Source organism: Bison bison, unplaced genomic scaffold (assembly GCF_000754665.1).
Source record: "Bison bison bison isolate TAMUID 2011002044 unplaced genomic scaffold, Bison_UMD1.0 scf7180017864309, whole genome shotgun sequence".
In the NCBI taxonomy this organism is placed as follows: Eukaryota; Metazoa; Chordata; class Mammalia; order Artiodactyla; family Bovidae; genus Bison; species Bison bison.
Genome location: NW_011494881.1, coordinates 6,228,652 through 6,252,286, shown reverse-complemented (window position 1 = coordinate 6,252,286; position 23,635 = coordinate 6,228,652). Strand labels below are relative to the sequence as shown.

Genomic DNA, 23,635 nt, shown 5'->3' with positions numbered 1-23,635 from the left:
TATTTTTGGGGGCTCCAGAATCACTGCAGATGGTGACTGCAGCCATGAAATTAAAAGACGCTTACTCCTTGGAAGGAAGGTTATGTCCAACCTAGATAGCATATTCAAAAGCAGAGACATTACTTTGCCAACAAAGGTCCGTCTAGTCAAGGCTATGGTTTTTCCTGTGGTCATGTATGGATGTGAGAGTTGGACTGTGAAGAAGGCTGAGCGCCGAAGAATGGATGCTTTTGAACTGTGTTGTTGGAGAAGACTCTTGAGAGTCCCTTGGACTGCAAGGAGATGCAGTCAGTCCATTTTGAAGGAGATCAGCCCTGGGATTTCTTTGGAAGGAATGATGCTAAAGCTGAAACTCCAGTACTTTGGCCACCTCATGCAAAGAGTTGACTCATTGGAAAAGACTCTGATGCTGGGAGGGATTGGGGGCAGGAGGAGAAGGGGACGACAGAGGATGAGATGGCTGGATGGCATCACTGACTCGATGGACGTGAGTCTGGGTGGACTCCGGGAGTTGGTGATGGACAGGGAGGCCTGGCGTGCTGTGATTCATGGGGTTGCAAAGAGTCGGACACGACTGAGCGACTGAACTGAACTAAACTGAATGTTTTAAGGGAGTCTATCATTAGGATTCCTAAAGAATCTCCCTGAGCCTTAATTAAATATCAGTAAGACTTTTTCGTTTTTCTTTATTTGGAATTATCTTTTGATTAATCCTAACATCCTGTTGTCTCTGAGCCAGTACCACATTTTATTCAATGATAATATAGGCATATGTCCATAATCACAAAATTGTCCAGAACATCTTCTTCATTTATAGTGGAACATCATCAGAGATTTACGAAGTACTCACTTTATATAAGGCACTGTTCCAGGTGCTGGGGATATGGGAGTAGAAAATATGAATAGAGTCCTTGGCCTCATGGGACCTAGAGAAGGCTGTGTGGTGAGCTGAGTTTTAGCTGGGTTTTGGGTTGGCACAGCTATTTACTTGTTGAAGTATAAATCTGTTTAAGGGGTCTGTGAAGAAAGCAAGATGGTGGGTTTTATTTAACAGAAGAGCAATACATACTAGCTTTATAAAAGCCCCAAATTGTGGATAAACAAGATGTCCCTTGTAGTAGTATTACCTAAAGATAATTACCATCAGCACTTTGGAGCATATGTGCCCATACTTTTTTGTATTCATATATGTATTTTTGCTTTACGGTGTTTTACTTACAGTAAAATTTATGGATCTTAAGTGTAGTTGATGAATTTTAATAAATGTGTACACCCGTGTAACCTCACCCAAATCTCCATGTAGAATATTGCCATCACCCTAGGATGTTCCTTCATGCTCTTTACCAGTAAATTCACTTCTTCCAGAAGTAACTGCTGTTCTGATTTCTGTTATCATAGATTAAATGTGCTTGTTCTTTAATATCATATAAATAGGATCATTAAGCACATATACTTTTATGTTTGGCTTATTTTTCATGTATGTGCAATATATATACATCTTGTATTTGGCTTCTTTTGCATGTATTTTTTTATTTTAACTTTTTAAAGAATAATACATTTATATGGTTCAAAAAATTTTTAAGTACAAAGGATATGTGCTGAAGAGTTTCCTTCCCACTGCTATCCCACCAAGCACTCTGATCTCTAAAGGCAACAGATTTTAGCAGTTTCTTTGTATCGTATCAGTTCAGAGATTTGACCTATGTACAAGCATATATATGTGTATGTGTGTGTGTATATGTATATAATGTATACGTTTAATTTTTCTTATCTCCATCCTTGTTGGCTTCTCTGGTAGCTTAGGTGATAAAGAATCTGCTTGTAATGCAGGAGATTTGAGTTCGATTCCTGACTTGGGAAGATACCCTGGAGAAGGAAATGGCAACCCATTCCAGTATTCCTGACTGGAAAATCCCATGGACAGAGGGGTCTGGAGGGCTACAGTCCATGGGGTCGCAAAGAGTCAGACATGATGGAGTGACTAACACTTCCACTTTCCATCCTTTGTACAAATAATGAAACTGATTAAATATTTCATCAGGGGTTGCAAAATGGTGATATTCTGATTCTATTTTTACTTCTGCATTTATCTATTGGAATTCTTCTGAAAGAACTTCATTGGCTGTGGTTGGATATGTGTCTGAATTTATGATTATTTGGGCAAGGAATTGAATTGCTTGGGCAAAGGGTTTCTATTCTTGAAGACTTTTTATAAATATTGCCAACTTGCTCTTAAAGATGTGTTACCAATTTGCACCTTCACTGTTGTTACATGAATAAAGTACTATTTGCAATTTGAATTATTAGAAATAATGAGGTAAAAACTGGTATTTTGCCGAATGTTTTGCCTTGTTTTAGGTTTGAAGGATTCATTAACAAACCACTCATTACACACAAATAAACAATTTTAACTTCTAATAGAAGATTATTTAACTTAATTTCAATATACAGTCATTGGGGGAAAAAAGAAATAGAAACAATAGAAGATGCAGAGTATACATCACCAAATTGAGCTGACACCTACACCCAGACTTGAACCCTTCTTGGAAATACCTCATTAACAGCAATCTGGAGTCTCAATTGGAAAAGGGCCCTGGGCCATTCATCTACTCCGTGGGCGAGATTTTGAATTGCAGTTTGGGGGGCTCCCGTTTATAATCCCAGGCCACAAACTGGTATCATCATCAGTTTGTGTGCAGAAATGCAGCTGTGGTTTTCTTTTACGATGCTGATTGTTTCATCTTGTGAGTCACCAAATTTCCTTAGACTCCAATGGGGTTAGCCAGGCCTCCAGGGGCTTGAAAAATTCCAAGATCCACTCCCTTTCTTAATCTAAAGTGCCACTTGACTTACTGGTAACGATTGGTGTGTTCACAAGCAGGCACGTAGTCCAGGCAGGGCCCAGACAAGGTCAGAAGTTGGTTGGAATCCTCTCCCCTACATCTAAAGCCTGAACAAGACCACCTCCATTTTAATTTCCCTAACAGCTGGAGAGGTGGGCAGTGTAGTAAATGTCTTTGTCAGTCAGAACTGTCATTACTTGGCCTTTGATTAGGCATTCTTAGATATGCTATTAATAATAAACTGGTGTTGGGATAGATGTGGTGTGACTTTAGGAATACTTGTGGTTCTAGTTTGTGTTCATTAAACATGTATCAGTTTGAAATTAGAAGGACAGTTAAATCATATTAGTTAAATAAAAAAACCTCAACAACTTCATTTTTGTAATATTTGACTATATTTATCATATTTCAAAATATAATAGCCCTCTTAGCTTAAAAAATTTTGAAAATCTAATGTTTTTTCCTTTGCAGTGACATTTCAGGGGGCAAACCCCTGGAAGTAGAGATGTCAGGGATAGAATACATGAATGATGATCCTGGCATGGTGGATGTTCTTTATGCCAAAGTCCATATGAAAGATGGCTCCAACAGGTATGTTTCTGAAATATTCCTTTGTTTTAATCAAGAGGTGCCTCAAAGCATTCCTGAAAGTTCAGGTAGTTTTGATTCCTTTTCTTTGAGATCTTATTATTGTAAGGAGTGTATTGTATTTCTTATTCTGAAATAGTAAGTTAATATTTTGCAAGAGGAATTTGTTGTTGGAAGAAGTTATCAGACTTTTAGTTTGGTAATTATTTAATTACTTGGTTGGTGGATATTGATAGTAGCAATCTAGTTTTTATGGAACTCAGTGCTTCCTTGATGTTTTCTAGGATAATAGGAGGCAGAAGAATGGCATACTAGGATGGTAGTTTCAAAAGTGACATAATGCAGATCTAATGAATAAAAGGGCAAAACAGAACTGTAACACAAATTACATAGGAATATTAAGATTGAATTAATATAAAATTCCTAGATCAGTGCTTGGCACTTGCTGACATCATACATTAAAAATGGTTGCTGCTTTTAATTTTTGTTACTACCACACCTTAATCCCTGTTAGAGATTCTCAGTCTGCAACCCATGCTATTTCTGAGGCCATTTTCAGTGTTAGTGCTATTTTTTAGCCTATGCAAGGCCTTTGGTGAGCAGAGGAGCCCATCTTGAATCGGAATTTTGTTTTTGTGTAGCCTTTTCACTGGGACAGGATAAAACAGAGCTCACACAGAATAAAAAATCCTCTAGAGAAAATCTGTGTCTCTAGACAGGCCTCCAAATTGCTTTCCTGGAGGGTCTCTTGTAAAGTTTCGCTTATCTCAATTTGAATTAATAATCTCAGTTGTCTCCTCTTTCAGTTCCAATGAAAGTGAATTTTGAGTTAATGGAAGAAAAAAAGGGTACAGAATCAGTTTTTTGTGTGTGATGAATATCAATTATATCTCAGGAAAACTGGAGAAAAAAGTACATTAATATCACTACTAATTTCATCAAAATCTCTTAAGTATGGGAAGCTGTCAAGCTCATGGTAGCAGATACATGTTTTCCAAAATTCTTGTTTTCACTTGAAAGCTTGAATTTTGTTATTGGAAGAAAAAAATACTGGTGATTGTTTTCCATGAAATTCTTTTTTGAGAAAATGTCTGCCAAAAAGCCAAGTCTGAATAACCATAATTTGTCTGTCAGTTGTTCTTTGAAGCAACAATGGTGTTCTATGGACAAAGAGGCTAGTTGAGCTATAAATCTAAGAAGCTTGCAAATGCCTCCTACAGACAGCCATATAGTCTCATACAGTCCAAGTGATTCATACATCCTGCTAATTTCTTCACACAGAGTACTGAAGACACCTACTCAAGGGCTGAGATTCAGTAAAATTGATCAATTTAATTTTAATGGGCCTGACTTTGTGCTTAGATTGTTTTATCTCTATTTTATCTTCATAACATTTATATAAAATAAATACTTTTATTATATCCATTTTATAGATGAAGGAGGTTCAGAGAGCTTAAATAACTTGGCTAAGGAACGCATAGATAGCAAAACCTTGCTCTGAATTCCTGCGGTTTTTAGTGTATGTATTGTGCTCGGCTGAGTAGAGTAAACTGTGTTGCAATTCTTATTCCTAAAATAGAAAATTGTGACCTACGTTTCTTTGGAAAGTGGTAAAGTTCATATAATAAAATTCATCATTTTAACTGTTTTAAAGGCTATAATTGAGTGGCATCAAGTACATTAATAGCATTGTGCAACCATCACCACTGTCTAGTTCTAGAACATTTTTATCACCCCAAAAGGAAATCCTAGACCCAGTAAGCAGTCACTCTCAGTTTCTCCCTTCCCCATATTTCCCTCTTCCCAGCCCCAGCCTCTGGCAGCCACTAGTCTAGTGACTCCGTGGACTTGCCTATTCTGTATACTTCCTATAAATGAACCATATCGTATGTGGCCTTTTGTGTCTGGCTTCTTTCAGTGTATGTTTTCAATATTCATCCATATTATTGCATGTATCAGTACTTATTCCTTTTTATGGCTAAATAATATTCCATTGTATGAAAGGATACCACATTTGTTTATTCATCAGTTGGTGGGCATTTGGGTCTGTTTCCACCTTTTGGCTATTGTGAATAGAGCTATTTTCAGTTCTTTGGGGCTGACTCACTTTTAAAAATGTTTTAAAGTCATGTTTTTTATTTCCTTGATAAACCTCGTAATTTTATAGAACATCACAGCGACTCAGCCCAACCTCTGTCATTTCCTTATTCTCTGTTTCGAGTCTTAATTTTTGTCACTACCTTAATGTTGTGAGACTAAAGTCTGTGATAGCGTATAGTTGGGCAGTTAACATGAAGCTATATGGAAATTTACATGGATTACAGTGTTTCATTACATAAAATAGTGAATTTTTCCTAATCTAGGGCTTCAGGTCTGTTTTACCATACATATGTCATAGACTGCACAGTTTTGGTTTACCCTATTGGAGGTGGCTCCCAGGAAGAGAGGGTGGTCATTAAGTAAGGGTAATGAAATCATTACTTTGAGTGTTTCTGTTGATTATGTTTAATGGTTAGATCCTTAGTTCTATAGAAGGTCTTTCAAGTATTATGTTGTTGTTCAGTTGCTAAGTCGTGTTTGACTCTTTGTGACCCCATGGACTGCAGCACACCAGGCTTCCCTGTCCTTCAGTCTCTCCTGGAGTTTGTTCAAACTCATGTACATTGAGTCAGGGATGCCATCCAACCATCTCATTCTTTGTCATCCTCTTCTCTTCCTGCCCTCAATCTTTCCTAGGATCAGGGTCTTTTCCAGTGAGTCAGCTCTTGGCATCAGGTAGCCAAAGTATTGGAGCTTCAGCTTCAGCATCAGTCCTTCCAGTGAATATTCAGAGTTGACTGCCATGCTCTCCTTGCTGTCCATGGGACTCTCAGGAGTCTTCTCCAACACCACAGTTCAAAAGCATCAGTTCTTTGGCACTCAGCCTTCTTTATAGTCCAACTCTCACATCCCTTCATGACTACTGGAAAAACCATAGCTTTGACTATACGGACCTTTGTTGGCAAAGTGATGTCAACTTTCAAGTATAGAAAAGAATTGCTTTTTGAAATGTGAAGGAAAATAAGAGCTATAGAAGCTAGATGTCTTTTGAAGATAGTGCTCAGACATAATTTGTCCTTACATTAATGGAAAGGAAAGGTCTTAGGAGGTGAATGTACCCTTTATGTTCCCACAAATCCAACCAAAGTGGGAGGGAAGGGGGTAGGGCACAGCCTTTAAAAGAATGACATAGGCTTTGTTGCCCAGTCATGTCCAACTCTTTGCAACCCCATGGACTGCAGCATCCCAGGCCCCTCGTCCCTCACCATCTCCCAGGGTTTGCCCAAGCTCATGTCCATTGCATTGGTGATGCCATTCAATCATCTCATCCTCTGATACCCTCTTCTCCTTCTGCCCTCAGTGTTTTCCATCATCAGGGACTTTTCCAATGAGTCAGCTGTTTGCACCAGATGACCAAATACTGGAGTTTCAGCTTCAGCATCAGTCCTTCCAATGAGTATTCAGACTTGATTTCCCTTAAGATTGACTGGTTTGATCTTTTTGCTGTCCAGGAGACTCTCAGGAGTCTTCTTGAGCACCATAGTTAGAAAGCATCAGTTCTTCTGTGTTCTGCCTTTTTTATGGTCCAACTCTCACAACTGTATGTGACCATTGGGAATACACAGCCATGACTATGCAGATCTTTGCCCGCAGAATAATGTCTCTGCTTTTCAACACACTGTCTAGCTTTGTCATAACTTTCCTGCCAAGCCATAAACGTCTTTAGATTTCAAGGCTTCAGTCACCATCTGCAGCGATTTTAGAGCCCAAGAAGAGGAAATCTGTCACTACTTCCACCTTTTCCTTCTCTAATTGCCATGAAGTAATGGGGCTAGATGACATGATCTTAGTTTTTTTTTTTTTTAATATTTAGTTTAAGCCAACTCTTTCACTCTCCTCCTTCACCCTCATCAAGAGCCTCTTTAGTTCCTCTTCACTCTGCCATTAGAGTGGTATCATCCACATATCTGAGGTTGTTGATATTTCTCCTGCCTATCTTGATTCCAGCTTGTAACTCATCCAGCTTACATCACTGCCTTGTTCTAGTGAAGGGGCTGTGTAACTCGATGAAGCTATTAGCCATGTCCTATAGGGCCACCCAAGATGGACGGATCATAGCAGAGAGTTCTGACAAAATGTGATCCACTGGAGGAGGGAATGACAAACCACCCCAGGATACTTGCCATGAGAACCTCATGAACCCTATAAAAGGACGTAGCCATAGGGCATGACAAAAGCTGGTTATAACCAACTAGGTAGAAGATGGCAGAAGATTTGACTTCCGGTGGACCTTGAGCCTTACTGTAACCTCATTGTAATACATTAGCACTAGCTAAGTGACACACCCACCAGCTCCATGACAGTTCCAGAGTGTGTGTTGGTTATTCAGTTGTGTCTGACTCTTTGCGACCCCATGGACTATAGCCAGCCAGGCTCCTCTGTCCATGGAATTCTCTAGGCAAGAATAGTGTAGTGGGTAGCCATTCCCTTCTTCGGGTATCTTCCCAACCCAGGGATCCAACCTGGGTCTCCTCCATTGCAGGCGGATTCTTTACCTTCTGAGCCACCAGTTTGAAGGCCAGCCATAATAGGTCAACATGTGGATGGTGACCCAATTCCTGGAAATACCTGCGCCTTCCCAAAATAATTGGAATAATCCTACCATTCATTAGCTAATGAAATTACCCAGCCCTGTAAAAACTGACAGCCCCATACTCTGGGGCCCCTCTTGCTTTTTGAGATGGCCCATGCTCTGTTCATTATGTTTCTTTCTACATGAATTCACTTCTTGCCTATCACTTTGTGTCTCACTGAATTCTTTCTGTGATGAGACATCAAGAAGGTGAGCTGCGTTAAAGCCCTGAGGCCATGTGTGTGATCTGTTTCAAAACCGTGGGTTCAAGTCCCCATCTGAGCTGCATTGTTTCACAACCCTTACAGATTTTGCACACTTGCTATTATGAGGGCTTGTAAGTTGAAAAGTCATGTGAAATGTTGACTAAATCCACTAATAGGATCAAGCAAGAACATTTTTTTAATAACTCTCATCTCTCTTGGAGAAGGCAATGGCAACCCACTCCAGTATTCTTGCTTGGAAAATCCTGTGGACGGAGGAGCCTGGTAGGCTACAGTCCATGGGGTCACAGGGAGTCAGACACGACGGAGCGACTTCACTTTCATCTCTCTTACTGCTCTGTTTTCTCTTTTTCCTTGCCCATTCCACTTCCACAAGAAGAGACACATTTGTGTTATTTCAAAAAGATTTGTAGATTTCCCCTCCCCAAATTGCAGTGTCTAAGGGACTTTATATACCTCTTATTTAACTCGACATTAAAACTGTTTGAAGGCCTCCTCTGTGCAAGGTATTTTGCAAGACTGTAAATTGATAGAGAAATGAGTAAGACATAGCTCTGTTTTTAAGGTACGTCCAATCATTTGTGTTTTTTTATGTGAAGAGACACTGTTCAATGCAGTCATGTAGGAGAGGCCTTGTTGTAATTAAAAAAACACTCAGCTTTCTCTGTATGGTTTCATATATTTTTAAATCAAAGATTCCCTTAAAATGCTTGACTGTGAAGTACCTGACCTTCAAAAGAATGGAACCACTTAGATCAGATTTTTCCTCTGAAAACAGAGCTGGGACAGTATCAGTTCAGTTCAGTTTAGTCGCTCAGTTGTGTCCGACTCTCTGCGACCCCATGAATTGCAGCACGCCAGGCCTCCTTGTCCATCATCAACTCCCGGAGTCCACCCAAACCCATGTCTATCAAGTTGGTGATGCCATCCAGCCATCTCATCCTCTGTCGTCCCCTTCTCCTCCTGCCCCAAGTCCCTCCCAGCATCAGTCTTTTCCAATGAGTTAACTCTTTGCATGAGGTGGCTAAAGTACTGGAGTTTCAGCTTTAGCATCATTCCTTCCAAAGAAATCCCAGGGCTGATCTCCTTCAGAATGGACTGGTTGGATCTCCTTGCAGCCCAAGGGATTCGCAAGAGTCTTCTCCAACACCACAGTTCAAAAGCATCAATTCTTTGGTGCTCAGCTTTCTTCACAGTCCAACTCTCACATCCATACATGACCACAGGAAAAACCATAGCCTTGACTAGACGAGCCTTTGTTGGCAAAGTAATGTCTCTGCTTTTGAATATGCTATCTAGGTTGGTCATATGCTTATTGTTAGATCCTTACATTTTGTAAAGCCTTGACTATGTAGGGCATTCAACCATTTTACTCATTGCTTAGTAGTCAAGTATTGCTAAGACTTAAGCACTGAACACAGTGGCTATTCTGTTCTGTCTCTTACTCTCACAGGCCTTCACCCTTGCCCCTCTAGAGGAATATCTTCCTCACATTAAACTGAGCATGTGAAGCCAAGTCAACTTCCTTTTTCCCTCACAGTCTTCCTGTTTTCATCATACCCACCACATTCAGTTTCACACTCATTCTGAAGAACGGCGTGCATTCTCTCTCATGAGGCTAACCCTTTATTTACTCTGGGACCCCATTCTTTCTTATCTCCGCAAAGACCTGACCCCATCAGTTATTCCATCTTACAGGGCGTTTCCAGTCCCCTTTTCCCTCAGGCATTTTTCAAGTGCCCAGAATGTGAGGCGCAGTAGACCCTAGGGATTCTTTGTTATGGATGAGGCAGATATCAGTAACTAGAATACGCTAGGGTGAAGAGTGTTACTGAGATTCTGGAGGTGCATGGATTGAGGCAGTAGCAAAGATAAGAGAAAAAAAGAATAAATGCACACAATAAATAAAAAGAAATCCATATCAAGATAAATCACAATGGAAGTGAAGAACACTGAAGACAGAAGAGTTTAAAAGATGCCATCTATAGAGGATTGACTATTATCAGGACTGCGGACTTCTCAGTATTAACAGTGGAAGCCAGAAGACAGCGGGCTGTTTTCTAGAGAAAATGGCTGTCAACCTGGAATTATTTGCTCATTTAAAAAAGCATCTTAAAAAACAAAAGTGAAATAAAAACTTCTTGTGTCTAAGTGCTGTCTTTCCTTATTTCTATCCTTCTTTTTCCTCAAGTAGACTTTAAAATTCTTGGAGGGCAGAGGGTTTGTCATACAATTTGTAAATATACATTTACCTTTCCCCCCCTCAAAAGTGGAAAGAGCGAGCAAGAGAGAAGTAAACTAGTTAGTCTGAATATATAAACATCTTATCAGTGGCTATTTTTTTGATAGTAATTTTTTTTTCTTTTAGCTTATCAGTAAGTTTTTTTTTTTTTTTTAAATAAAATGTTGGTAAAGCAGGCAAGTGTTACACTTGCTCAGATATACCTGGTACACTTCATCATACCGAGGTCAGTAGTAATTGGTATGTGCATGTAAGTGACAGAATTATGGTTTGACCCAAATGTGTTTGACTGTAAAGCCTATGCTCATGGGGCAGAAAAGGGAGTTTAAAAATAATTGGAGACAGACCACTCTTTTGAAAAGTTTGGTGAAAAGATGAGAAAAGTGTAGTTAAATTCTACAACTGTGCAGCCCAGCATCCCTGTACTGTCTTCCAGTTTGCCATCTTCCTTTCATATTATTTTCTCTCAAAAAACTAAAGCCTCCCAGATTGGTAAAATGAAAATTAAATGGCTCCCTTTCCCCCTGCCCTGACTTTCCCTGTATTCTTCTGCGATAGATTGTAAGCAGAGCAGATACTGCTGAGTGTCACTGTCTGTGCATATTGTTTTATACAAACTGGACCACATTGTTCATATTATTCTATACTTCTTTTCAAGAAACATTACTTAGACATTACTTTATGCCACTGTGCATAGGTCCTACTACTACATCAGCCTTCCCAAGCTTTAACCTATATACAGTAGGACTTACTATGACTTAAAAATCTCCCATCCTTTTACATCGTTCTTTGAGTTAGTTCATATTCTTCAGTCTAAGTAGTTAAGACTTCGGACGACTTCAGTCTAGTAGTTAAGATCTTGCAGGATGAAACCAACTTAATATTTCAACTTGATCTTCCACTGTCTTGCACTTGCCCCAGGCCCTAGCCGGCTTCACTGCTTATTGATGATCCTTTGTATCTTTCTCAGTGTCGTTTCTTATGACTAAAATTTCTGTTGCTCCTCATCTCTTTCTGTCCTTCTTGCTATCCTTCCTTCTTTTTGCTCAAGTAGACTTTAAGATTCTTGGGGGCAGGGAGTGTCTTATTTCAGCATTATGTATCCACTGGCTTTTATAATTCATGGCTTATAGTCGATGTTCAGTAAATGTTTGTTTATTTAAGTGATTTACTTATTCAGCTGATTTTCAAAGGTGAAGTGAGTCTGGTTAACTTCTTCTCACCCCATCCTCCTGGTAGCCTCTTCTGGTCTCAACCTAACAGTACTGTCTTCCACCTTTAAATTACCAAAGCACCTTGCATTGTTTGTGTCATTACCAACGTCCTCTGTATAGTTATTTTAATAGATTGTGAGCTCCTTGATGACAAGAACTGTGTGTGCTTAGTTTTTAATTCTTTCAGTGACTGGCATAATGCCTGTATACAGTGAGCACTCAGGAAATGTTAATTGGATAGAACTGAGTTAAATTGGGGGGGTGGTGGCAAACAAAAGTCTGGAATTTGTACTTTCTAGGGAGTCAGTGATCATTCTGCTGTACATTTCCAAGCCTCTGGAATGCTTGAATGCTGATAAGCCTTTAAAGTAAGCTCAGATTCAAGACATTAATAACTGGCTTCTGTTTTCAAACACAGAGTTCTGTCAAAATGATAGGCTGCTTAAAAATAATTTGTTATTTTTCTCACAGCAATTCTATGTTGTTTTTATTTTGCTTATGAGGATGCAAAGGCATAGAGAAGCTTTGTGACTCTTTCATAATCAACCAGGAAAGGATCAATGAAGTAGGAATTGAAAGACTATATTACTGTTAGAAATATACTGACATACTGTCAAATGTAGTATCTGTGACAGCAGCCTGAAATTTAGTGTGTGTTTCTAAGCACCCTCAAGTTCTTTTAATAGATCTCCAAAGATTTGTCATCTGACTTCATGCATACATACCTGCAACAGCTATTCATGGAGCACTGGTGATTTGTCAGTTAGGCATTAACTTGGGTGCCAGTTAATCCTTGGGTGCCAGGATAAGGGAGTGAATAAGATAAAGAGCCGGCTTCATGGAGTGCACAGTTAATCGATAGCAGAGCAGCACTGGTTGCCAGGAGCCTTGGAGTCCCTTTCTCTCTGTCATGACTGAGCACCTCAACCTGTCTGCTTCATTTCCTCTTGTCTAAAATGAGCAGTTTACAGTAGAACATTTTAAAGGACTTTAGTCTCTTCAAAGTTCTGAGTGTGTAAGTTTGGCAGGAGTCTTAATTTTCCAAAAAGACAAAGCTGGAAACTGGACTCCTTCATTTGATCAATTTAATTTCCTTCCTATAGTATTAACATGCTCGCTGTTTCTCTCTATCTGAGCTCCCTGTCCACTTCTTTAATAGACAAGAAGGAACAGGGAGGCATCATTCTGTTGTGATTTGAAATTGAGGGAAATTTTGCAGTGCTTGATTATGTTTAGACTTGTTGCAATATTTTAAAATATTTTAAAGTTTATGAGGTGTTGTTAGTTAATCAGAAACTTTAGACATGATAATGTAGGTCCTGGCTTGGAGAGCCACATGCACAGTTAAGTAAATCAAGTAACTGCAAAATCAGATTATGTGCATTGTGAATATATTTTATTTTCCCTTTAGGAATGTAGGAACAAAGTCATTTTCTTGAATCAGTCCTCTTTCTCCATCCTTATCAATGTATTATTGGTTAACCCTTTTGGTTAAAATACTGGTTTAAATACTTGAGAAAAATATTTTATATCATGGGGAAATATTCAGGGTATATTAAATAAGCAGGTTACAGAAAACTGTTCTGTCTTTTTAAAATTGGTGTCTGTCTGTAGCAAAAGACTTAAAAATTATCTAACCCCCAAATAAGTGTTTTATCTGTGGATGGTAAGGTTTTTTTTTTCTTTTTCTCCTTTTTTGCACTTTCCATTGTTTTTTATAACTAGCGTATTATTTTTGTAATCAGAAAAAGATTAAGACAACTGTGCAGGGAAGCACAGCATCTGTTTTAACTGGCTTCCATGCCTTTGGTTTTCCCCTCGTGTATCTTGCTTCTCACCTGGCTGTCTTAGGCCTGCCAAGACTGCAACATCCCTGCCTGACACACAGGAGCCTTCATAGCCTGCTTCTGCCTGTCTCTGCTTCATCGCTGCCCTTCTCTCTCCACAGAATTTCTCATGATCCGGGAGGATGGTTTATTCTTTGATATACACTCTTTCAGTTGTTCAGGACAAAAATTCTTTTAGAATCATTATCTTCAACTCCTGACTGCAGTGTATTAGAAAAGCCACCATGCTCCTCGCCACCTGCATTGGTGCCATGCCCGCCACCTGGCTTGTGACAGCCTCTGGACTGCCTTCCTGCTTCCTTCCTTGCCCACCACTGTCTCCTCCGTAGGGCTGTGAGAGGCTTCCTTTTAAATGTCAGTCAGATTATGTCCTTCTTTTGCTGAGAACTCTCCAAAAGCTCATTACCTCACCTGGACTAAAAGACAAGTCCTTACAGAGGCCCAAGAGCCTTACGGAAGCCCCCGTGACCTGGTCCTCCCGCCTCATCACCTCTCCTCACAGCTTCATTCCACACACTGACTTCTTCCTGTTCCTCTGTCATGCCATGCTGCCTCAGATGACTGTGTCTGCTGTTCCCTTTCTCTGAAATGCTGTTCCCCTAGGTCTGTGCTCAAGTGTCACTTTATCAGGGAAGTCATCCCCGAGCACCATGTCTAAAATAGTACACTCACCATCAGACCCTTTCTCCTCTCTCTGTCACATTTTGTTTTCTTAATGGTGCTTAGCACCACCTGATGTCAGGTACGTGTTTGTTTATTGTTTGTCTCCTTCCACCAGAATGTAAGCCACTCTAGGGCAGGGACTTGTTCGCTCATCTCTGTGTTCCTATCACCTGTGACACACCAGCCCTTCTTGTCTCATTTGAGATCTTGTTCTGTCAATCCCCTCTCTTGCTAAGGTTTCATCTTCCATCTCTGTTGGATAGTTTTCTTGTTGTCAGTGAGCATTTTCAACTCTTTCTCATTGAAAACAAATGCAGTGCTCGCTTCGGCAGCACATATACTAAAATTGGAACGATACAGAGAAGATTAGCATGGCCCCTGCGCAAGGATGACACGCAAATTCGTGAAGCGTTCCATATTTAAAAAAAAAAAGAAAAAACAAATGCAAATAACCTGCCCTTGACTCTTTATCTAGTTACCAAGGCAATTAGTTTTTTCCCTTCCTTGTGAGTTTCTTGAGTTTATGTGCCCCTATCCCTTCCCTGTCTCACTGGCCTCTCCCTTGGTCCTCTGCAGTAAGGCTTTTATTGCCAGGATGCCAGTGAAACTGCTCTAGCAAATAATGTTATGATTTTAAGAAATAAGTAGGCATCTTTTGCTCCTTTTCTTACTTTACTTTTCTTTTTTTGTTTATTTTTTTATTATTTATTTATTTTTTTACTTTACTTTTCTATAGCATTGTACTATATTCCCCTCTCCCCTCACCCCACCCACCTTTTGTAATTCTCCTTTCAGCCTTTCTGAAGTTTTCCTTTTCTTGTTCCTCATCCTTATTGTTTTAATTTAAATTTATTTTTTTAATTGACGGATAATTGCTTTATGGAATTTTGTTGTTTTCTGTCAAACCTCAACATGAATCAGCCATAGGTATACATATATCCCCTCCCTTTTGAAGCTCCCTCCCATCTCCCGCCCCATCCCACCCCTCTAGGTTGATACAGAGCCCCTGTTTGAGTTTCCCGAGCCATACAGCAAATTCCCTTTGGCTATCTGTTTTACATATGGTAATGTAAGTTTCTGTGTTACTCTCTCCATACATCTCACCCTCTCCTCCCCTCTCCCCATGTCCATCAGTCTGTTCTGCATGTCTGTTTCTCCATTGCTGCCCTGTAAATATATTCTTCAGTACCATTTTTCTAGATTTCGTATATATACATTAGAATACGATATTTATTGTTCTCTTTCAGACTCACTTCACTCTGTATAATAGGCTCTAGGTTCATCTACCTCATTAGAACTGACTCAAAGGCTCCTTTTTGTGGCTGAGTAATATTCCACTGTGTATATGTACCACAACTTCTTTATCCAGTCGTCCGTCGATGGACATCTAGGTTGCTTCATGTTCTAGCTATTGGAAATAGTGCTGCACTCAACAGTGGGATACATGTGTCTTTTTCAGTTTTGGTTTCCTCAAGGTACATGCCTAGGAGTGGGATTGCTGGGTCATGTGGTGGCTTTATTCCTAGTTTTTTAAGGAATCTCCATACTGCCTTCCATAGTGGCTGTATCAGTTTACATTCCCACCAACAGTGCAAGAGCATTCCCTTTTCTCCACACCCTCTCCAGCGTTTATTGTTTATAGACTTTTTGATGATGGCCATTCAGACTGGTGTGAGGTGATATTTCATTGTAGTTTTGATTTACCTTTCTCTAATAATGAGCAATGTTAAGCATCTTTTCATGTGGTTGTTAGCCATCTGTATGTCTTCTTTGAATAAATGTCTGTTTAGGTCTTTTTCCCACTTTTTGATTGGATTCTTTTTCTTGCATTGAGTTTCTTGATTGTTTTTCTTGTATGAGCTGCTTGTATATTTTGGAAGTTAATCCTTTGTCAGTTGTTTCATTTGCTATTATTTTCTCCCATTCTGAGGGTTGTCTTTTCACCTTGCTTATAGTTTCCTTTGCTGTGCAAAAGCTTTTAAGTTTAATCAGGTCCCGCTTGTTTACTTTTGTTTTTATTTCCATTCCTTTAGGAGGTGGGCCATAGAGGATCTTGCTTTGATTTATGTCATCGAGTGTTCTGCCTATGTTTTCCTCTAAGAGTTTTATAGTTTCTGGTCTTACATTTAGGTCTTTAATCCATTTTGAGTTTATCTTTGTGTATGGTGTTAGAAAGTGTTCTAATTTCATTCTTTTACATGTAGCTGTCCCGTTTTCCCAGCACCATTTATTGAAGAGGCTGTCTTTGCCCCATTGTATATTCTTGCCTCCTTTGTCAAAAATAAGGTACCCGTAGGTGCATTGGTTTATTTCTGGGCTTTCTATCTTGTTCCATTGGTCTATATTTCTGTTTTTTTTTGCCAGTACCATACTGTCTTGATGACTGTAGCTTTGTAGTATAATCTGAAGTCAGGAAGGTTGATTCCTCCAGCTCCATTCTTCTTTCTCAAGACCGCTTTGGCTATTCGGGGTCTTTTGTGTTTCCATATGAATTGTGAAATTTTTTGTTCTAGTTTTGTGAAAAATGCAATTGGTAATTTGATAGGAATCACATTGAATCTGTAGATTGCATTTGGTAATATAGTCATTTTCACCATATTGATTCTTCCTACCCAGGAACATGGAATATCTCTCTATCTGTTTATGTCATCTTTGATTTCTTTCATCAGTTGCTTATAATTTTCTGTGTACAGTTCTTTTTGTCTCCTTAGGTAAGTTTATTCCTAGATTTTTAATTCTTTTTGTTGCAAAGGTGAATGGGATTGATTCCTTAACTTCTCTTTCTGGTTTTTCACTGTTAGTATATAGAAATGCAAGTGATTTCTGTGTATTGGTTTTGTATCTTGCAACTTTGCTAAATTCACTGATTAGCTCTAGTAATTTTCTGATCATCCTTATTGATTGTCCTTGCGGGTTCCTTTCGGCCCCTTACATAGGAGTGTCCCATAAGGTCTCTGTTCTTGGCTGTCTTCTTGCTCTGACTCCTCCTCACCCTGTGGTTGCATCTTTCCCACACTTTTAACTACTGTTTTTGCACTGATGACTCCCAAGTCTGTCTTTGGCCCAGATTTTTCTCTTGAGCCTCAGGCTTGTTATTTCCATCTGTCTCCTGGACCTGTCCCACAAGATACCCAGTGCCACACATGCAGAAGTATACACACTGTTAACCCTCTCTCCACCACTTCCCACCTGGTCAGTGACACACCTGGTCATTCAGTTAAGGTGTGCTCTTGGGAGCGGCTCTTGGCTGCCTCCTCTTCTGTGACACTGTGGTGCTTGCGGGTCCCAGCTTCTCTCTCACAAGCTCTTTTGAGTATTAATATATGACCTTGTCTCTGTTCTCCCTGTCCCTGCCATAGTTTAGATATTCCTCCCTTTCTCCTTTATAGTGTGGTCCTCTGAAGCCAGACTGCATGGGCTCTCATTTTGGATATATCACTTATTAGTTACGTCCCTTGGTCAAATTTTATAACTTCTCTGTGCCTCAGGTTCCTCACTGGTAAGATAGAGATAATTTATCATGAAGATTAAATGATTTAAGAGATACAAAGTGCCTAGAATAGTGCCTGACACCTCATGTTTGTTATTATTTCTATTATTAATACCACCTAGCTGACCTCAGTACCACTGGTCCCTTCCCTTCTGAAGCATTTTCCAGTCTTCCACAGTGTGAGATTAATGAATGGACATCTGACAACATCATTCCCTTTTAAAAAATTTCCGTGGCTTCCCATTCTCTGACCACTTGCTTACATCCAGTTCATCTCCACTTTTTTCTCTAACTTGTTACAGTTATATTAAGTAATTGGTAGTTTTCAAGGTAAGCTGTGGTCTTGCATGCCTTGGCATCTTTGCACACTATTTCTCCTGCTTGATGTGTCCTTCCTTCCCTGGTTTCATCTGAAAATCTTTAATAATCCTTTAAAACCATACTTATTTTATTTTTTAACATTCAGTTCTCAGTTTTTAATCAGTCAAATGCATGAGTTAACCAATCATAGCAAGTAGTTACAGAAAGTATAGTACAGTGGTGCTCTGGTAGATACAAGACAGATAATGCTGTTGAGGAGCAGACAATCCAGTGGGGAAACAAGACAGACAAACGTGAAACATTAAGGGACTGTCCTTGAGAAGGTTAAGTAGAGCCTACTTAGTGGGGTAGCATTTCAGAGAAGAGCAAACTCATTGGTCATGGATACTGAGGGGTGGTTGTGTTAGGTACTTAGAAAGACTTCGTGGAAAAGTGGGATTTTAATTGGGCTTGGAAGGGTAATGAAATCTGTGTAGATGGAGGGAAGGGGAAGTGGGCGTGTGGGGCCCAGGTAACAGAAGGCAAAGAGGCGGCAGTTGGAAGCTGCTCAGTGGAGGAGGCCTGCTAGGAAAGTGTGCATGTTGAGGAGTTTGAGGATGTGAGGCCGCCTCAGCAAATGCTGTGGCAGGCGGCAGGGAGTTATGGGGTCTGCAGAGCAGGAAGTACCCTTGGGTTCTGGTATGTCCTATGCCAAACTGTACTGAGGCAAAAGGAAAACTCAGTAATACTGATCCTGCCTTCATTCAGAAATGTGATATTTTGTTCATCCTGAGTTTTTTTGCATTAATTTTGAGTTTTAAAATATTGCATTAAAGCCTTATTTATCTCCTTTATAAAAAAAAAAATTAGTTCTTGTGATTACTGCATTTTTTGGCACATCCTTAAATTGTGTGCCTCAGGCAAGTGTCTCACTTACCTCACCCTCGTCCCAGCCCTGTGTTCTGTTTCTGGAGGTCAGTGGTGAGGGTATGGATATTTATTTTATTATTATTAATTATAGCTTCTTGTTGTTGTTCAGTCGCTCAGTCATATCTGACTCTTTGCGACCCCATGGACTGCAGCATGCCAGGCTCCCCTGTCCTTCACCATCTCCTGGAGCTTGCTCAAACTCATATCCATTGAGTTGGTAATGCCATTCAACCATCTCATCCTCTGTCATCCCCTTCTCCTGCCTTCAATCTTTCCCAGCATCAGGGTATTTTCTAATGAGTCAGCTCTTTGTGTCAGGTGGCTTACTCATGTTTAAATATTTTTGGTTAGTAGACAGCATTTAATAGAAACAATTAAGATAAAGAAGTTAGAATTACAAAAATATTAATTTGGAACTTTGAAGCCTGAAAAACATGAAAGGGAAAAGAATCCTTTGTGCTTCTGAGATAATCTCTACAGGAGGATAACCCCCTCTTGCTTCAGCGTATGAGTGCAAGCAGAAGATGGTTGTTTTGCCCACGTTCTATAACTGAGAGATAGGGGTACCAGAGGCTGCTGAACTTGTGGATATAGGCATTGGGTAACTCAGCTGTTGCAACCAGAGATTCTGCCCCATGGCCTCAGGAAAACTCCCACAAATGGGCCATCCAAGGTGAGCTTGATCCACATCTCATATAAAACAGACCCATCCAGCCTGCTCAAAGAGAAGCCGCTCACTGGGCCACAGTGTTTTACCACAGGCCATGGGCATCCCAGGTGGCACAGTGGTAAAGAACCCACCTGCCGACATAGGAGATACAAGAGACTCAGGTTCAATCTTTGGGTCTGGAAGATCCCCTAGAAGGAAATGGCACCCCACTCCAGTATTCTTGCCTGAGAAATCCCATGGACAGAGGAGCCTGGTGGCCTACAGTCCATGGGGTCGCAAAGAACTGGACATCAGTGAGCACACGCAAGTGGCCCAAGAAGCAGTGGAAGATTCACAAACCCTCCAAATGTCTCAGGGCCACTTGCATCTGGGAAAAGAGGTGGTGTGTGATACAAAGAGCATTCCTAGTATGTATACCTAACATGTAAAAGCTAAAAAAAGTGAAATCTGTTGTTCATTAGTACACTGGTGACGAATGAAAGATTTTGAGCCAGGAAAGTTAGAGTGCAGTACAAATCTCAAAAACAAACAAACAAGGGAAAAGTTAAAAGGAACACACTGCTCTCTGTGCTCGTCGCCAGGTGAGCTGTTCTGTCATTTGATGCAGACCTCCCTGTCAACACCTGTGTTCAGAGAGCACTTCACCAGGCCCAGGGTGGACGTTCGGGCACAATAGGTAAAAACCCCAGGCTGAACTTCACCGTCAGATACGTGGGTGGTCACATAAGATGGCTGTTTTCTGAATACTCCAACCAAGATCTGCTCCACCACACCCTTGCTGGAATAATGACCCCTTCTCAGTGGCACAACTGGCAAAATTCTTCAGAACTGAAGGGGAGATAAAGAGTTTTTCAGACAAACAAAAAATGAAGGAGTTCATCACCACTAGACCAGCTTTATAAGAAGTGTTAAAGGGAGTCCTTTAGGCTGCTGATCAGGACACCTGAACAAAGGGAAAAATTCTTGTGCAAGAATCGTTTCTGGTGGAGGTATTGGAATGAACAGCCATCACCAAGACAGAACTCATCCACTACAGAGCCCCAGTGCTTAGAGCCAGCTGGAGTCCCTTTGGAGCATCAGTCACGGTGCCTGTGGATTTTCCTGTAGTCGTCTTCACTGGTACCGCACTTCTGCCCCTTTGATGTAGTGGCCAGGGCTGCCGGGAACTTCACAGTGCATGCTCTTTCCCAGGGAGCAAATGTCTTGAATCGAGTTGTGGCAGACCTCATTTGATCCTGGCAGAAACACATCAGTCATGGTAGCTTTTGGTTCTGTGACTGGATTGACCACTAAAGCACTTTCTTTCAGGTAGCTCTCTGTTGAACCTGGCTGCTTGCACCAGATTTCCAAGATGATAAACTTCCATGTTCCTTCAAGACCATGCTTAAGCCTCCTGTGAAAACCTGGCCCCTCCAAATACAGTTGGTCACTCCCTTAACACTCACCATGATGTTCTGCAGTTGTTTCCAGGTCTGTTATCCACATGAAGCTGTGTGTTTCATGATGGTGGGGACTGCAGCCTCTCTTCTGAGGGCCTTGTGCAGTAATCGGCTCAGAGCAGATGCTCTGTAAATGTTGAATTTGTAATCGGGGTTCAGTTTACTAAGGTTTCTGTGCTGCTTTCTTCAATTTCCACAGGCTGCAGGAATTGGTTGATCGAGTGCTGGAACGTTTTCAGGCATCTGGACTAATAGTGAAAGAGTGGAATAGTGTGAAACTCCATGCTACAGTCATGAATACTCTGTTCAGGAAAGACCCCAATGGTAAGTGTTCCATAGAACCACAGTACAGTTTGTGACCACCAAGGTCTAATGATATCCCTGGGGTTTGAAGAGAATGGGCTATCAAAGGATCTCTGACATATCTTTTTTATATCCATTATCTTGTTTTGATGAGTACAGTGGAAGAGGGCAGGATCATATCGTGCATGGGACTGTATAGCTTCTCAAATCTTATACTCTTCTTGCACATAAGGTTGCTAGATGTAGCAAATAAAAATGCAGGATTCCTAAGTAAATTTTAGGTGGACAGTGAATAATTGTTTTAGTGTAACTGTGTCCTAAGGAATGCATGGCAGCTTTTTTTTTTTTTTTTCAGAAACAAGAGAAGATTAACTAATAAAAGTAAGTGTTAGAGCAGTGATTGTCAACTAGAGGCAGTTTTGTCCTCCCAGAGGACATTCTCTGGAGACACTTGGGTTGTCACAGTTAGGGAAGTGGGAGTGGGTTGCTAGTGGCATCTAATGCATAGAGGTTAGGGGTGCTGCTTATCCCTCTCCAATGCACAGGACAAGCCCCTCATAATGGAGAATTTTTCAGCCCTGAATGTCAGTAGCACCAAGGTTGAGAAACTTTGTGTTAATGTTTTTTTTTCCCCTCCTGAATCTAAAAGCCTTCATATAAAAATGCCTTGTTTTAACCCTTTATTTGGGATAATAATCTGCATTTTAAGAAGGATTATTTTTCTTCCCATCCCCACCTGCCAAGTGAAAGCTGTCTGGCACATTCAGCATCTATTTGAACAGGAGCTACAAATTCAAGTTATGTGCAGCTTCTTCTTTAAAGCCTGTTGTTCAAAATATACCACCACCAAAACCCCATATATAGGTTTTATTACCTTTGTTAGGACTGACCTTGGTTTTAGAAAGTCTTCATTGGAAGAGGACTTCATTAGGACTCCATTGGAACCCATGAACTATTTAAGATTTATAGTTTAGGACAGTTTTTGTATCCCTTTTTGCCAAAGTACATCTTTTAATTTCTCTCAGATACATACCAGAGATCTCAACTGTAAGGTGGTTTGGTTTGATTAGAGCCATTGTAGGACTGAGAGAGACGTAGCTATCCAATTCTTAGTTCTAGTGTTACGTTTTTTTGATGCTAGATTGTATTTTAAGACTTTTAAAAATTAATTGTTGTCTTTAAATCTTAGTTCAGAGCTCTTACAACTTATTTCATGCCCCATTATTACCTAACCTCTTAACATAAAAGAGTTGAATTATATAGGAATCTGTTTCTTTTAAATTGTGTGGATCCAGATGTATATTCAGTTGGCACCAGAGCATCATATAGGAAAATATTCTGTGTTGACAGTCTAGTTATCCTTTCCTATTGACAGATATTTTAAATGTAACAGCTTTATTGAGATATAATTCATATAGTATATAATTTATCCATTTAAAGTATATAATTCAGTAATTTTTAGTATAGTGAGTTATGCAGCCTTTACCACAGTACATTTTGAAACATTTTCATCACCCCAGAAAGAAACTCTCTAGTTACTGGCAGTGACTCCCCGTTTCCCCCTTGCCGTTCAGTCCTCGGCACTACCAGTCTACTTTCTGTACAATGAATTTGCCTTTTCTGCGTATTTCACATAAATACTGATAGAATCATGCAATATGGGATCTTCTGTGACTGGCTTCTTTCACTTAGCATAATGTTTATAAGGTTCAGCCATGATACAGTGTCATTCCTTTTTTTTTTTTTTTCTCTGTGGCCTTTCTTGACCCCTCCAGCCTAATGCTGCATCCATTTGCCAAACCCAACAAGCTCCTTCTTCAGGGCAGCAGAAAGCTGCTGAGATTTTAAATAGATGTCACATATTATTATAGCTGCCTTTTGGGGTCATGGCCATCTTTCTCCATTCTGGTGATTATAGGCAGGGACTCTGACCTAGCTATATTCTCATGGAGGGGGAGAGGCGGGGTGAGGGATGATCCCTGGCCCATAAGAAGCAGACCACAGGCTGGGGAGAGGCCCCTTGCCTCTTATCCCTGTCCACCAGTGCTCTGACCTGGCCTCCAATGCTTTCCTGATGAGGCTGTCTCTGCCTGGGCTTCCCTAAGTCCTGCTTGGATTCCGCACCTCCTCGCCTAGCACACGCAACTTGACAAGGAGAAAACCAACATCCCCAGGCCGGGACCTCAGCGGGAGCTGTTGGCCAGAATGGC

At 40.4% G+C, this 23,635-nt stretch overlaps 1 protein-coding gene across 4 annotated transcripts in view; it reads left to right on the top strand.

The window, feature by feature from the left end:
* ASCC1 (activating signal cointegrator 1 complex subunit 1) overlaps positions 1–23,635 on the top strand; it is a 138,521-nt gene that overhangs the window by 80,770 nt on the left and 34,116 nt on the right. For all 4 annotated transcript variants that reach the window (XM_010852254.1, XM_010852255.1, XM_010852253.1 and 1 more), the window contains exons 7-8: positions 3,315–3,434; positions 21,322–21,446. In XM_010852254.1, coding sequence (XP_010850556.1) covers positions 3,315–3,434; positions 21,322–21,446 — 245 coding nt within the window. The remainder of the gene's footprint in view (positions 1–3,314; positions 3,435–21,321; positions 21,447–23,635) is intronic.